The 15,610-nt window shown below is 44.9% G+C and overlaps 1 protein-coding gene across 18 annotated transcripts in view; it reads left to right on the top strand.

Moving 5' to 3' along the window:
* Positions 1–10,056: 10,056 nt before the first annotated feature.
* The window catches only part of UNC80 (unc-80 homolog, NALCN channel complex subunit), a 135,981-nt gene continuing 130,427 nt past the window's right edge, over positions 10,057–15,610 (top strand). For all 18 annotated transcript variants that reach the window (XM_049805750.1, XM_049805786.1, XM_049805698.1 and 15 more), the window contains exons 1-2: positions 10,057–10,315; positions 11,597–11,645. In XM_049805750.1, coding sequence (XP_049661707.1) covers positions 10,224–10,315; positions 11,597–11,645 — 141 coding nt within the window. In that variant the 5' untranslated portion in view covers positions 10,057–10,223. The remainder of the gene's footprint in view (positions 10,316–11,596; positions 11,646–15,610) is intronic.

The following is a 15,610-nucleotide window of genomic DNA, read 5'->3' as shown; positions in this document are numbered from 1 at the left end:
TCATATTAATCTTAACTTTGCAAGAAGAGTGTTGGTTTTAAAAACAACGGTTTTGTAAATACGTAATGCCCACTAAAGAAGATAGAGCCAGCTTCCTGGAAACTGCATCCGTTGTATTTCTTTTCCACAGGCATGTTGAGCCAGCAGGTATATTGGGTGCCTGAGACCCAACTCTGTAACAAAGCAGAGTATTAATCCAGACAAAAGGAATGATGAAACCTTGTTTGGATAGCTAGGGGAGAGCCCTAAATTAATAATCCATCAAACTGTAGAGACAAAAAGTGCTTCTGCCTCATCTGCAGAGTTCTGTTTCTATGTAACCACAAGCAGAAAGCAAGCAAAGTTGAGCAAACCTCTGTCCAGCAAAGTAGAGGAAAAACTAATACTGATGAGGGAAATAGTGTGCCCACAAGGGCTATGTATATTTTCACTGTACAGCAGTAAATGGTATTATCCATTCAACGCTCTGCTAAGGTACAGTAGTAACCTCATCGTGACTGCTTACAAATCTAAGTTTGCCTATATACACGACCCAAAGAGAGTCGAAAGGCAGCCAGTGTGGACTACCACGTGAGCAGTTTTTTCCATGCTGGACCAAATACTGTTCAAAATCCAAGTACAAATGTCCCTTCAAAGGCATATGCCTTGAAGAGTAGATCACGTTTGCTATGAAAACTGATGCAGGTAGATTTCTAGCCTAGGTGTGTGTCGAGTTCACTCACTAGTCAGATTGCTAAAGCAACTCCCTCTGCAACTCCAGCAACTCCCACTGCAGGAAGGTAAATTAGTTTCACACTTGGAAAAGTCAAGCATATAAAAGCCACTTCAACTTTAGCAAAGAGAAAAAGCCAACAAATAAACATGCTGTATGCTGGGATGTCAAGGAATACAGTCTGCTGTTACAAACCTGTGTTTTTTCTGGTAAGTCTAGAGCCTGTTACCATAAAAGAGGCATTTCTTGAATGGCTGGTGGTAGGTAGTTCATGTTTTTCAATCCGATTTGCAATTGTATTTGTTGCTGTATAGTGATTGTTTTGCAAAATAAAATCGCTTGTCATCTAATTGCTTGTGTCAGTTTCCAGTTTGTGATAACAGCTCCTCCTTCTTTCAGTCACTGCACATTGCTGCCCTGCATGGAAAAGAAGTATCATGCACCTGCTGGCACTGTATAGTCAGTCTTGCAAGGAGAAGTCGGAGCAGGTTAAGTCATATTTCTCAGCTAATCCCTGTTACTTCTTGCCAAAAGAATCAGTTTTTGCAGCTAGCGCCCTCTTCTGCGGGGTAATATTTCCCTGCTTTGTGTGAATACATTATCCTGTCCTTCACCCTAGGGTCCCCGCCTGGAGGCAAGGTTTAGTATCGCGCTGTGCTGAGCTGGCTGAGAAGGCCCACAAATAAGCCCGCTTCCCCTCCTTTGTCATGGTGTTTCCTTTAGCTGCCTTTGACGCAGAGGTGTGCGAAGGCTTTGCCAATGGCCACAGCCATATCCCTTTGTCGACAGCCGGGCCGCTGGCTGGGACTTGTCGCAGGTTTGGATCATGGCTCCACCGCTCTTTCCACTTTGGCTGAACCAGGAGGCAGCCTCCCGCATCGGGCAGGAGCCGCTGCCCTTGACAGGCCTGATGCCTTGAGGGGCGGCGGGCCTCAGGGCTGCCACCCCCTTCCCCGGAGAGTCCCTCGTCAGGGAAATGGCGGCTATCGCTTCGCCCCGCCCCACCCCACCACCTAGCACGGCTCGCGCGGCCAACGGTTGCCTCGCGCCCGTAGGGGGGGCGCGCGCGCCCCGGCGGGCTAGAAATACTGCGGAGCCTTTAACGGTCGCCGAGCGGCGGTTGGTTTGGCGTCCCGAGGGCTCGGCTGCTTCGCTCCCTCCTCTCATAGCTGTCGGGAGCGCCCTCACCCGCTGTGAGGGGCTCGGCTCAACCCAGCCCAAGCCGGCAGCAGAGGCTGAGCGTGGTCGGGGCCGGTTCCCTGCAGCTTCTTGAGGACGGTGTGGTCGTGTGGATCAAAGGTAGTGGGAGCCGTGGGTGATGAGCTGTTGGGGCCGTCCTGAAAACTAACGGGGAAACAGCCGGGCGTTTGAGGGCTGCTTGAAGTAGTTTGTTAGGTTGGATCCGTTGGTGGGTGCTGAAACTCCTGCCTTAGCTCGGGTCAGGGAGGAGGTGCAGCTCTGTGTTGCAAGTGGAACAAAGAAACGCTCCAGAAAATGTTGTGTGCTGGCCTAAGCCACCTGTGTGGACCAGGTGGCTTCTCAACATGGGGCTGTGGTCTGGGGAAACGGGGAAGCCTCACCTCTCAGGCTTTCCTGCCCTTGCACTGCCTGCTCTGGACCTGCTCAAGTAAGGCTGCTTCTGATGCCTCTTCCTGCTCTGATACCTGCCCTGGAGGGGTTTCAAGCCTGTGCCGTGCAGATGCAATGACACAGGTGGAATGAGAGCTTCAGTATCAGCTACTGCGTGAGCTCTGCATATTCTGCAGAGTTGGATAACAGTGGGACTCACGTGGCTGGGAGCCTGAGCTGTAGGAGGGAAATACAACTGAGTAGACCACCTTAAGTTTCCCAGGCCCTGAACAAGCTGGACTTTTCACATAATGCTGCAATATTCATAAATAAATGCAGTCAGACTACCTGGAGGAATAATTAAGTGTTGTTAATTATCCATTAGAAGTACCCTCCTAAGGGTGCTTAGGCACAAGGCAGAACTAATATATCATCTGCTAAAAGGAAAAGGATTAAGAGGTTGAGGAAAAAAAGAGTAAAGCCTGATTTAAGCATTCACAGCTTGTGTGAGTGCCGTTGCTCTGGAAGGAGAAGCATGTGGTGGAGACAGTTCTCGGCTCTCTTCTGAGCAGTGGAGAGGAAGACATGTTTGGTAACTCAGTGGGACAAGACATCCCCACTTCCTTCTCCAGGAAGAAGATGAAAAAGGTGTTCGGATGGGATGGGGTTTGGGTGGAGGAGGTTTGTTGTCTTTTTTCCCCAAAAGGAAGTAAAAGTTTTGCAGCTACTACCAAAGCAGTCACATCTTGGAGCTTGGAGAGTCCTGATCCAAGGGGTGGTGTGATACCCTGACAGTGAAACCTGGATTTTTTACTGCCCCCCCCCCCCTCTCCGCCCCCCAAGTCTTGTCCAGAGACCCCCCCCCCCTATGACATCTCTAGGATTTTGTTCCATCTCTCCCTGCTTTATCTAGTTGGAACATAACCTGCACCTATTATGTATTTAATTGCCATTAAATGACTGTGAATATTGTTGTTTGAACTTTATGCAAAGCAATAACTCTTTGCAGTGACTGGAGCATCTGTGTTTCTGCTCTGTTTTGAAATAGGATTCACAGATGCATGAATGCTATGCCACTCCTACGATTCCAGCTAAATGTGGCCCAAGGATTAAATATCTGATTGTCCTTATGGAATCCGATCCAGCTAGACTACAGTCTGTTCCTGCCCAAATTCACGTAGCAACAGCAGCAAACCTGGTTAGTTTTAGGGGTTCATTGCATGGTTTTAGGGATTCATTTTTCCTCATTTCTGAAAACATAGTTGTGTTGTGTTTGAGCAGGGCTGGCAAGAAGAGCTGTGAATGAGAGTTCTGAAGAACCTTAGCTGGAATGTTTTCATGCTGAGTTTAGAAGCCCTTGAAGAAAAAAACGGAGCTTTCCTAATTTTTGCAAAACACCTGGGAAGGAGAGAATCAGGCCTTTTTTTTTTTTTAACTCCCCTATACTTTTATCTTGTGTAGTTCATGATAGTACAAAGAGGATGTATACAGTTGCCACATCAAAACAGCAGTCTTTGACCCGCTCTTTACACTGATGTAAATGACAGCATGTACACTACTGCCAATGAAATAGCCCTCTGTACCCACTCTCTGCAGGTGTTTTTGCTGTGTCCTAGTGTAGTTACTTAACAAGGTACAAAGACTTCCTAGGAAGAGAAATGGTTACATGAAGGAGTAACTTTTGCTTCTACCTGACAGACCCATATGAGGAAAGGTAAAATGAGTGGCATCCATCAGTGTTGACTTTCTGTGATCCGTGTCCCAACGGAGAAAGGGTCTTCAGCATGCGTCCTTTCAGCCAAGGACAAAAGCCTGCTGGCAGCTTACAAAAGACTAAGCTCTCAGGAGTCTGCCTAAGAATTGTCTTTGTTCTCTGCTCTGAGGTCTACAGTTAGGAGCTGTTTACAGCTCTGCTCTTGGAAAGGCTGCTGCACAACAGAATGGTTTGAGGTACTCCTGAGAGTTTGGATTCTGGCTCTTTCTGCACAGAGAATAACAGATAAAGGTGTGAATACTTAGGAGTGTGTGTGGCAGGGATTGAGGCTGGGGACTTGGAGAGCATCAGCATGGAAACAAGTGCAAGACAGTGAAGTTTAGAGCAGTTCCCTGCTCTGGGCACTGCTGTGTAGGGTAGGAGCTTCATGCTCAGGTTCTGCTTGCTGTTCCTACTGATTCAAAGAAATTAACTCAATAGTTTGATTAACTATTAAGTAGGTATTCTTTATTGGCCGCGCTGGATGCACGGGGGATCGCTCCACCTATCGTGCACGCTGTCGGGTCTAATTGTGCAGGTTAAGTACATGTTCTACATACATATTCACTAGATTTCTGAGAAATGTTATACATATTAATTAGTTTTCTGGGAAACTATTAGCATATGCAAATGTCCTTTACGCAGGCACATTGAAGGTCTCTGGTGGTCTTCAGGAGTCCTCTGGTGGTCTTCCATAGTCTTCCTCACTTGTCTGCTATTTGACCCTCCTCAGGTGATTCTGCGCAGTATGGTCTTTTACTTGTTTTGATACATCAGTGTTTGTTAGTGCTCTTATTATCTAAGTTTTCATTAGTGGTGTAGAATCATGTGGTTAGTTTAAGCTAAATTATCTACAAGGATGAGAACAAAGACAGGAGTTCTTATCTTTTCTGGCCCTATCTATTCAAGCAAGGCCTCTACTTGTGCCTTCTCAACAAGATTGTAAGTTCATCAAACATTTAAGTTTTGTGATTGTTCATGGTTCCTTCTTGCTCATCGCTCCCAAGTACCAGTCTCAGACAGGCTTAATCCTTGACAAACACCAGCCTTCGGTATGTAAAGTTACAGAGAGACAATCATTAAGCAATTAGCAGTTCCTTCTCTATATCACTACTCTGTGGCATGCTGCCAGTTTTTGTTACCGAAATCAGAAATAAAACTCCTTAACACCAACGTGATGTTAAGAAACAGGCACTTCGTTTATTGCAGTGCTGGGGATGCCAGGGATCTCCTCCAAAGGCGTGTCCCCCTTAATATTAAAATCCCTCAGTTTTTATACACTTTTTCTGTCAAATCATTGCTACGTAAGTTTCTTTACATAAAAATATATACTATACTTGCTCTGAAACTTAACCTTTATAGTGATTGGTCCTTTGATTATATAACCTTATCAATATTCTTATTTAAAAACAATCATTGGTCAATTTCACTTAGCTCTACTGATTGGAATCCTTGATACTCAAATCAAGATGGGAAGGCTAAGGGGGTTTCCAAGCAGCAAACTGGTGTCCGTGATGGTCTCCTTAGTTTCTTGTCCTTGCTCTTTGAAGTTTAACACAGTTTCAGTCACAGGTGGTCAGTTCCAATATTATTCTCATCTAATGTACAAGAACATCTAGTCATAAGAGTAAAGAACTATAAAACTTATAAGTAATTACTAGTTAATCACTTGACTACACTTTATAATTACCTCTGTTTCAATCATAATTTTAGTTTCCAAACACAAAATTCATAGAAAATATATGAAGTTTCTATGGTTATATCTAACATGATTCATTGCACCTAATACAATTCCCCACGGTTACAATTTTAACTTTTAAGTACAAAACTGATTTTTCCTTGTATTGTAACACTTTGACTGTTTCTGGATCAAGACTGAATCCTACTGTGATGGATGTGTAAACACAACTGTGCAATGAATAAAGCAGTGATCAAGCAGAATCATGTGATTTGGAGGGGTGTCAGGCTGATGCTGCCTCTAGTAAGAAGAAATGGAAAAAGTGTCATGAGCATCTTTTGTGCCCAAGCACTTGGGTGCGCTGGGAACTGCTGGAGTACAGCAGAGCTAATGGTACCATCTCTGCTCTACCCCATGCCAGCTTCCCAAAGGTGGTGACTTCTTGCACTAGTCTTGATCTTTTTGCAGGCAGATGGACCTGTGTTTCTGTGCCAGCCCAAGATGCCAGTGTAGCCTAGTGAACAGAGCACAGGTGAATTTTCAGGATACTCGTTGTCCTACTATAATGACCTCCCTGAAGAGTTTGCTTCCTTGCTCTCTATCCCCAGGGAAAGCAGGGGACTGATTTGGAGGATTTTTTGTTTGCAGCATCTGCTGCAGTGTTAGTATTTAGGTACAGTCAAATGCTGACTGCGAATCTGAAAGCCTCAGCTGCAAGCAGAAGTTCAGTATAGAGAGAAGGAAAATCTTCCAGGCCATAAAGTTCCTTCTTCTCTTACACATGCAATTCCCAACTTGCAAGCTGTTTCACTTACATAGGTACAGATCACTTCAGCTTTGTGTGGCCTTTGTGGCGTGGCGGTGTGTGTGTTGTCTCCAAAACAAGGCAAGAACAAAATTGGTCTCCAGCCATGGTCAAACTAACATAAACCACCTTTGCCACCTCCTGGGTTTAGTGCTGGTCACAGCCTGGCTGGATTGGAGAATCTGCACCTTTGTGACTGCAGTTCTTATGACAGTGCCAGCTGTTGATAGTCTTTTGTTTGCTCTGATTTGTTTTATATCAGAAGTTCTGTAACTTTAAACCTCTGTACAAACAGGGATTTAGGTGTCTTTTATGGCTGCATGTTGGAGAGCAATATTCTGGACTCAAAATGGCAAGTTTGACTAAAACTGCAATTTGCAGTTACATTTTTGATTACTACAAAGTAGTAGCTATGCAGTTTACTCTCAGTGTCTGTTGGGCTACCTGAGCTCCACTTGCTGATGGCTGTGTGACAGGGCAAGGTGTTGGCTATGCACAAAGAAAGAGGAAGGAAAATAATACGGTACTCGAGAGCTATTTCTTTCTCCTAAAGAGTCCTTCAAAGATGTAACAAAGCCAGGCAGAGGTACTAGTACATTCTCCTCCTGCTTTCTGGGTGTTAGTTAACGCTGACAGATGTGGAGCTAGTGTGCAGTTAGCTCGTGTGTGCTCCACTCCTGCTCCTCCCCTTTTGGAGGCTCAGTGAAGTGCTGCTAGTGAGCTTCCAAACTCTGCTCTCTAGGACTGCCTCTGTTCAGGGGCAGCAATGTTGTTTCCCTGGGTAGGTTTGAAACCAAAGAATGCCATTGTTTTCCTACTAAACTTGTTGGGGTTTTTGAGCTTTGTGTTCATGTTTTCATCCCTGTCTGTTTACCCCTAAGCAGCTGCCCTGGACTGACCATACCAAGTGCCCCTGGTGTCCCTGTCAATCAGGAGAATTCATAGGAGATTTCAGCCGTAGTCTGTGAGCAAGCTGCAGTGCTCTTTTTTGCTCGTGTGTTTCTTGTTGTGTAGCAGAGCATGGGAATAGTAAGCTTAGGCTTAGAGTAGCAAACTGGAAGCTATTTTAAGTGACTGCTTCTTGAATGCAGGAGTAAGGAGAGATACCCAATTGAAAAAAAACAAACCACAAAAAACCCCCAGACAAACAAACCCAAACCAGATCTGAACTGTGCTTACCGGTTACTGCGAGAATGCAAGCGTCTTAAACTCAGACCAGTTCAATAACTGCCTATGATGCCTGATGGCACTAATTTTGAGGGGGAGACTGTATGACACTTAAAATAATATCCCCATAAACCATCCCTAGGCTGCAACCCTCATCCCTGGCTGAGGATTAGCAATCCTCTTAACTGTAGTGAAGCTATGAGTTCTCGTTATTCATATTGTGAATGTCCATGAGGGAGACACTGACCTTGCACTTTTTGAGGCTTTAACAGATCAGTTAATTTTTTTTTTCTTTAATTGCAAATAACATTAAAACTTCCTTTAGTCCTCATACTTTTCTTGGAAGAAGAGTGATTCTCCTGCTTGATAATTACTAAAACTCCAAATAAATTTAGACTTCAGATCTGTCGCTAACTGAGGTTATGCTTTATTCCATAGTTTCATAGCACATTACAGGACTGGAAAAAGCGGTTATTTAAAAATAAGCTTATCAGTCCTATTGCGTTGTGTTTCACTTCTGACTGTCAAGCGGCATGCTGGCAGGAATTAGAACTCAAATTTGCTTTCCAAACAAGAAGACTTTGTATAAAAAGTCCTGGATCCGTTAAGGGGATGTGGAGTAGGGAAACTTCTTTAATACGTACCTCGTGTTTAGGAGTAATTTGGTTTAACCATCTTGTCCCTGCAATTAGTTCTTGTAAGATTTTTAGAAATCAAGATTATTTTTTTTCCTGTCTGACCTCATTTAATTGAAGGAAAGAAAATAGTAATTAAGAACTTTCCTGTCTGAGCAAGCTAATCCTGTAAATAAAAAGGCCTTAATTCTGTGCACCAGCAGAAAAAGTTACTGCTAGCAAAAAAACCCGACCAAACAAGACAAACGCCACCAACTAGCTTAGCGTTTTAGCACTCAGGTAGATTAGTGATTTTAATTATTTAAAACTTTTTGGTCATAAACATGTTGTTTAAGTTTTATTTAACATATTACCTTCTAATTAACTGTCTTAATACTCCTCTTGTGCAAGAGGGGCATTTAAGCAAAATGTAGACCACATAGGGTCCTCTTCTGCATGAGTGGAGATTAAGACCAGCCTAAGTCACTGCAAGGAAGTATTGGGTTGGGCACCAGAAAAAACTTTATCCCACGTGGGAGTAAATGCAGATTTTTTTTCAAAGGAATGGCACTGGGTTTTCAGCAAACCTGTTTCTCAAAGTACCCATAAGGAAGGAAGTAGGTGGTGTTGATCAGTTCAGCTCATGTTCCAGGAAGGAATGACCTCTGAGTCTTTAAGTGCCTCATATGAAGTAGGAGGATTGAGAGACACAAAGAAATACGGCCTTGGCTTGTTGGAACATCTCTCTTTAAACTTGCAGTCTTTTTATAAAAGCAATTTTTTGGTGAAAAATTAACTGATAAGGGTGGACTTGCATTGGTCTTTCATTTTATTCTATTAACTATTTGTAGTAGTATACTGTCTTTTGATATCCTTAGGTATGTAAGGAGAGCTAATTTGACAGTGACTGAGAAATATTTCAAGCAAACCTGACTCGGATTTATCTTTGTACGAGTCAAATCAGTCTGGCGTCTAGTTGGAAACGCAGGTACATCTGCTTTGGCACTCACCATCCTCTCCGCCTCTGTTTGTCTCAACTCCTTCAGTGTAAGAAAAATCCATGGAATAACTACCCCAAACTTCCCTTGCTCCTACCACCAGCCTTCACTTCCAGAGAGGGTTTATTACTTGCTGCCCTTCTCTCCCCACTCCAGAGATAAACGGGTATCTCCCCGTTTTGCTGCCTTGCGCTGTGCTGTATCAGGCAGTTCGAGGACTCCTGTCTCTGTAGATCCAAGGAGGAGCGCGATAAACTGCTAATGAACTGCCCACCGGCAGCACCTCGAAAAGCCCTCTTTCAGTTCTGCTCCTCTGCGGTTGTGGGGGAGCTTGGTCAGACTCCACTGTTTGAGCTCGTCCCTGCTGCCGGCGAGGGAGGGAGGGAAGGAGTGGCTCTCCTGCCCCGATCGCTTCTCGGCCGCTCCGCGCCTTCTTCCCGCTGCGGGTTGGCGTGGCTTCGGCACTTCCGCGCGGTGCTGCCCGGGCCGGCAGGAGGCGGGGGAAGAAGAGGCAGCAGCAGAAGCCCTGTTGCTGCGGGGCCGGCGGGAGGAGCAGCCTCGCGCCCCTTGCCGGGCGCTGGAAGTTTTGCGGGAGGCGCGGGGCGGGGCCGGCTCCGCGCCACCAGCCCGCCCTCCCCTGTCACCGCCTGCCGGCGCGGCTCTCGGTGCTGGGAGCTGTCCACAGAGGGAGGTGCTGAAGGCAGGGAGGAAGCAGAGGGACGCGGACATCTTCGCTCCCCTAATTTCCTCCCTGCCTTCTGCAGCCATTTTGCACCGGCAAAGCTGAAGGGAGGTGAGGGAGGGAGTGGGCTGCAGAGGATGAAGGGAAGAGGGTAAAGAGTTACGGAGACCGAAGTGGCAGCTGTGCGAGATCCCAGCTGGTATGTCTGCTAAGGCTGGCTCACGGCAGCTGCTGTCATCGGCATCATGGTGAAAAGGAAAAGCTCAGAGGGCCAGGAGCAGGAGAGCAGCCGTGGCATCCCTCTGCCCATCCAGACCTTCCTGTGGAGGCAAACAAGGTGAGAGCAGCAAGCCCTGGCAACTTGGGATACAGCTGCAACAGGGCAGTGGAAGTGGGGGGTGGGGGCAGGCGGGCCAGCTGCTGCCCAGTGGCAGGGAGGAAGCGGTTACTGCAGCTGCAACATGAAGGCGTGAAACAAGCTGTTCTCTTTGCTCTCAATATACAGCAATCTGTGTGTAACGGGGATGGGGGAAGGACTGGAGGCATCTTAACCTAGTGGCAGTCCCGGGCAGCTTCTTGATATGTATACATCCATGTGTATGTGTGGCTGTACACCTTTCCCCTCCTCCTGGTCCTGTTCCCCCCCCCCCACGCCTCCACCCCTACTTTTAAGAGGGCTCCTGGAGCTCTGGTACCAGAAGCAGCATCCCTCAGTGCTGCACTGGACTCACAGCTTTGCTTGTATCTGTATTTGCATCTGTTTTGGAAGTATAATCTATGCTTTGAGAGGTCAGCGTGCAAACAGATACGTCAAAGTCTCACCTTACTTCATTGGATTGGACAGAAATTATGTGTGGGGGCAGGCTGAATGTATGGCTGGGGCTTTGTTCCTTGTGAATCCTGTCTGTCTCCTCTCTTACCAGAATTTTAAACTGAAAACATTGTGGGGGCTGTGGGGGGAGGTTGAAAGGTTTGAAGGTTGTGGCTCTAATTTAAGGCCTTGGTGACAAAATCCCTTTATTTCACAGTTTCAGTGTCCTCAAAAAAAAAAAAAAAATACTGTAATAAGGTGACCTGATTAATTTTTTAAATATTTAACTCTGATCACATTCTGGAGGGGAATGACAGCAGAGGGTGGGTGTTCTCTACCTACAGGGTACAGGCCTGCATTTCGTCATAAGCCTTCCACATCAGCAGTCGTAGAGCAAAATACTTAATACAAAACTGGCAAATGGATCTCTGGCTTAAAATAGAGGCAAGACAAAGTAATATTTAACCCATTTTAAACAGAATATATTGAAAATCTTTCACTGAGGTAAAATGGCTGAAAACTGTCTGATGGAAGAGTTTATCTGTGGGGAACAGGACTTTTCTTGACGGTGGATTAACTACTTCTTGGCATATCAGTGTGGGTACTTTTGTCCTTTAGAAAAGGTGACAGCATTTTGTCAGATGTCATCAACAGGTATCTGAACGTTGTTTTGGCCTTATGTCTTCCTTTACATTAAGTTTCTCAGCCTTTTGCCAACCTTCTGACATGAGAAGAATCCTAAAAATAACTAAGCAAAATCCACACTTGAAGTACTGGGTCTCTAATGCTTTTTCTCCCTTCCTTCAGTGCATTTTTAAGACCTAAACTGGGGAAACAATATGAAGCTTCATGTGTGGTATGTACATGTTTCTCTTTTTCAACTCTTATTACTAACTAACTTTTCATGCAACTTGACCTGACCATGGTGGCTGATCAGCAAGCTTCTCAGCTTACTCCAGAAACGGATTTAGTCCATTCAGCTTAATTTTGTACTTTCATCACATGAATGATTTGAAACCTTTTCCCATGTAGATAATTTGGATATCATGTGCATCTCTGGACACTACAAAAATATACTGATTTGGATATTAGTAATTGAACTAATTAGTAATTAAATAAAGTAAATAATGGTATGGGCAGACTGAGCTACGACAGTCTGGGTCTAAACTTGCAGTTCATCATGTGTGTATGTGCTTTCAGATGAGATTGATGTAATTTCAATTTGCGGTTACTGGAGTTTTTTCAGACTTAAAATATCAGACATCTAAACGTTACTAACAGGCTCTAAATAATACTTTTACCATTGTGCAAAATGAAAATACCTCCTCTACTGGAAAATGGAGGGAGCATGTCTTAGCATAATTAAAGAGAGGTTATTGTGCAGATACTAATAACTCTTATTTCTAACTGTATTTCTAATGAAACCTCAATCTACTGTATAAAGGGAGTAAAAAAGGAAGGCATGCAGCAAGTTCAAATAAGATGGGTATCTAAGTAATTTCAGAATTCTTTGAATTGTTGCTGATCTTTGGATGACTTAAAGTACATTAAGCAGTTGCAGCCAAACTTGACAGACTGGAAAAACTTGGTCTGGACATGTATCTTAATAGTTTAAAGTACTTGGGTCTCTCTGCAGCAATTTTGTGACTTCCTTCTCACAAGATATTAAGCTGGAGAAGCCCTAGCTGTTTCTGACTAATTTTTTTTCTAAGAAATCCATAAATTTTTCAGGGTTATTGCTAGATACCAACAGAGGACTGCTGGCTTAGTGTGTTGGTGAGTAAAATGTGTAGCAATTCTGGCACATGGAGCAAAAGCATCATCACTGGTTTATACCATTGACAGTTGCTGGTTGTTCAGAGGTTAGAAAAAGTGGCTTGTTGCCATATATCCCTTACCAGGAGTCTCAGTAGTGTGCAGGAGCCATACCTTGAAGCAGCTATAATCTGAGTCTGTGGCCTCACCTGTGAGCTCATGTCTGTTACTGTTGGGTAGAGGGACAGAGCTTCCTTCTCTGTGCATTCTCCATGATGTACCTATCTGTCTGTGACTTTCTTGTGCTTCATGCTGTGCTGTTGGCATCAGGTCTTTCTCTATGTCCCCCAGGCTGATTCTAAAGCACCTTTCTTCTATAAGCACGTGTCAGAATTTACTAAGGGGGGGGGGGGGGGGGAATAAAACAACCAACCCCCCCCCCAAAACCCTCAGCCAACAGAACCAAAACCAACTCCCCCCCACCCCCACCCACCCCCAAACCCCAAAGAAACTGCAAGACAACATAAATCATCACATGCTTCAGCCAAGGGAAAGGGAGCTCTGGAAAAATGCATTTCATGAAGATCCAATCCATTTCCTTGGATGAAGGAGAACTTGATTCTTCTCCAGTTCTTAACATCATCACTAAAGTATGGTAGAAAGCTTTCAAAGGTGGGGCTTAGTTTTGAGCAACTGATGGGATATAGCCTGAGCTGCTGCATCTGCCACCTTCTTTTGCTCATCAGTTTCCTATCCCTGCCAATGCACAGGAATGTCTGCCCTTCCATATTATCCAGTGGGGTAGCAGAGTGCTGCGTGCATGGGTGAAACAAGGTTTCTGGAACTTGGCAGGTAGTTGGTTTGCCTTCTGAAACATCAAGCTGATTATCTAACACCACTGAATTGACTAGAGTGCCTAAAAATACTGTGCACCTGTTACATGACCTGTCCTTTTAAAATTCTTTAGCCAAGAGTTGCTCTAGGCATGTCTATAGGCTGTTAACTGTCTGACAATGCACGTGATACAACATTGTGCAGTATTCTATTATTATTCTTGGCTCTAAACTTGCTGCAGTAGAATTTGCTGCATATTGTGCATTGAGGAGGCAGATGCTGGAGGCCTAGATTCAGTGAGTACAGCATCTGGTCTGCAAAAGCAGATTGCATTGTTTCTTTGAGCTTTGCTTTATACCATAACACTTGAGGAAAAACCTGGCCCTTTCATAGCCTTCTTTTCCTTACCTGAACAATCACACTGACTTCAATTGGTCTGTGAAAAATAGCCTTTAATCTGAAGATAAATACCCACCCCCCACGTTGTCTTAGACTGTCTAAATGCTATTGTGCCTCAGTATGGATTTAACGTTATTCCTTCTCCCCATTCTGAAGTTCTTCTGCCCTGCCACAATGTCATTCCTAATGTGCATGAGTCAAAGCTGTAAATGACCTCACAGGAATATATATATGAGTGCTATACAAAGCTAATGCATTTTTGGGTGAGGGTAAGGGACTCAAGGATATGTTTTAAATTCTTTTATCCTGGTTTGCACTGGGCATGGAAGATCTGGAGGATCCTGCAAATTCAAAGTTTACATCTTTTCTGCTTTTTTTTAATTTGTCTTTGCAAATGTAGTAGTATGTTTTGTTGTTATGATTAATTAAAGGATAGATATGGAACAAAGTTTAAAAGGAGGCCGCCTTTATTTTATCTGGCCAATGGACATGGTGGCAGAAAACTGAGTTTCTGAACATGGGAATTTTCTGTAAATAAAGTGCTTGGCATCTGTGTTTCATTGCTTGTCAATTTTTGTACTATTACTATGTTTAGTAAACAATGGAGCCTTACCATCCCTTGTGCTATGAACTCCTAGATTAGTGTTTGAGATCTTTCTAGGAACTCTTCCCTACTCAGAGGACCTTCCCCAGACTAACAATACTGTCTGTCTGCATTTCAAGTTCTTTCCAGTCAGTCTGATGTGACTTTAGCAATGGTCTCTGCTTTCTACCATGATGCAGCCAGAGCTTTGGAAGAACAGGGTGGTAAGGTTCCCTCCAAGGACAGAAGTCTGGTTTAGGAAGCATTGATAGTTTCTCTGTGTCTCTGTCAGGGTCCTTCTGTACATACACTAGGCTAAGCACTGGGCATTGCTCTCCTGGCTTACTGAGGGGGGGTTCGTTGGTGGTTTTTTTTTTCTTTTCTTTTCAAGTGAGATCTTCTAGGGCTACTTCCCTGGAGGAGACCTGCAGCTCATCTGGCACTCCTGAGAGGGTGGAACAGGGGGTTGCTGAGCTTCCCAAGGTCCTGGCTCTCTAGTGGGGGCTGGGGGCCTGGCTGAGCCCTTGCTGCCTTATGCAGTTCACTGCAGGTACAGCTCCTCTGGGCCTAGAGCAGGGCAAGTTCCTGCAGCTTGAGCAAAGCTGTATAGGAAACCATGGCAAAGCCCAGCCAGAATCTGCTCTATCCTGTACTGCTCGTCCAGGCTTCTTCAGGCAGCTACCTGTTACAGTTCTGGTAGCAAAGTGACACACAGGCTGACCCTGGTCACAAGGTATTTGACAGCCCCTTTGGTTCTTGGTGGAGAGGAAGAGAAAAGGAGAACGGCAGTGGGAAGGAAGCCAGACAGGACTGACTGCCACTCCCTGTGAAAACAGATGGTGTCACCAGGCTAAAAGGCAAAAATGCTTGTATAAGTGGCCCTGAGGGAGCTGAACACACACACGCACACACACAGAGCACTGCTGAAAGGAGCTGCCTTTTCTGCAACCAAGGCACAGCACTGACTTCCCTCACTACCACCTTGGCAGATGTTCTTTATCCTCCTTTGGCATGTGGGGTGTTGGAGGCACGGACAAGCCTGCTATAAGTAGGTAACTGTCTTCTTAGCCGAGCAGCAGGCCTGAGGCTGCAGCTCCAAGACATACTCATAGCATGACAATATCTTGCTTCTGACTGAGTTACAGGGAACTTAAGTCAGATGTTCTCATTCAGTCTTCTCACCAAAGCATGCAACTCCTCTCAGCTGTAGCAGCAGTTGCTTAGTTCATGTGGGGTGAAAATTAGGCCTT

The sequence above is a fragment of the Accipiter gentilis genome, chromosome 1, assembly GCF_929443795.1.
Source record: "Accipiter gentilis chromosome 1, bAccGen1.1, whole genome shotgun sequence".
Classification (NCBI taxonomy): Eukaryota; Metazoa; Chordata; class Aves; order Accipitriformes; family Accipitridae; genus Astur; species Astur gentilis.
This window is presented reverse-complemented; position numbering and strand designations above follow the sequence as displayed.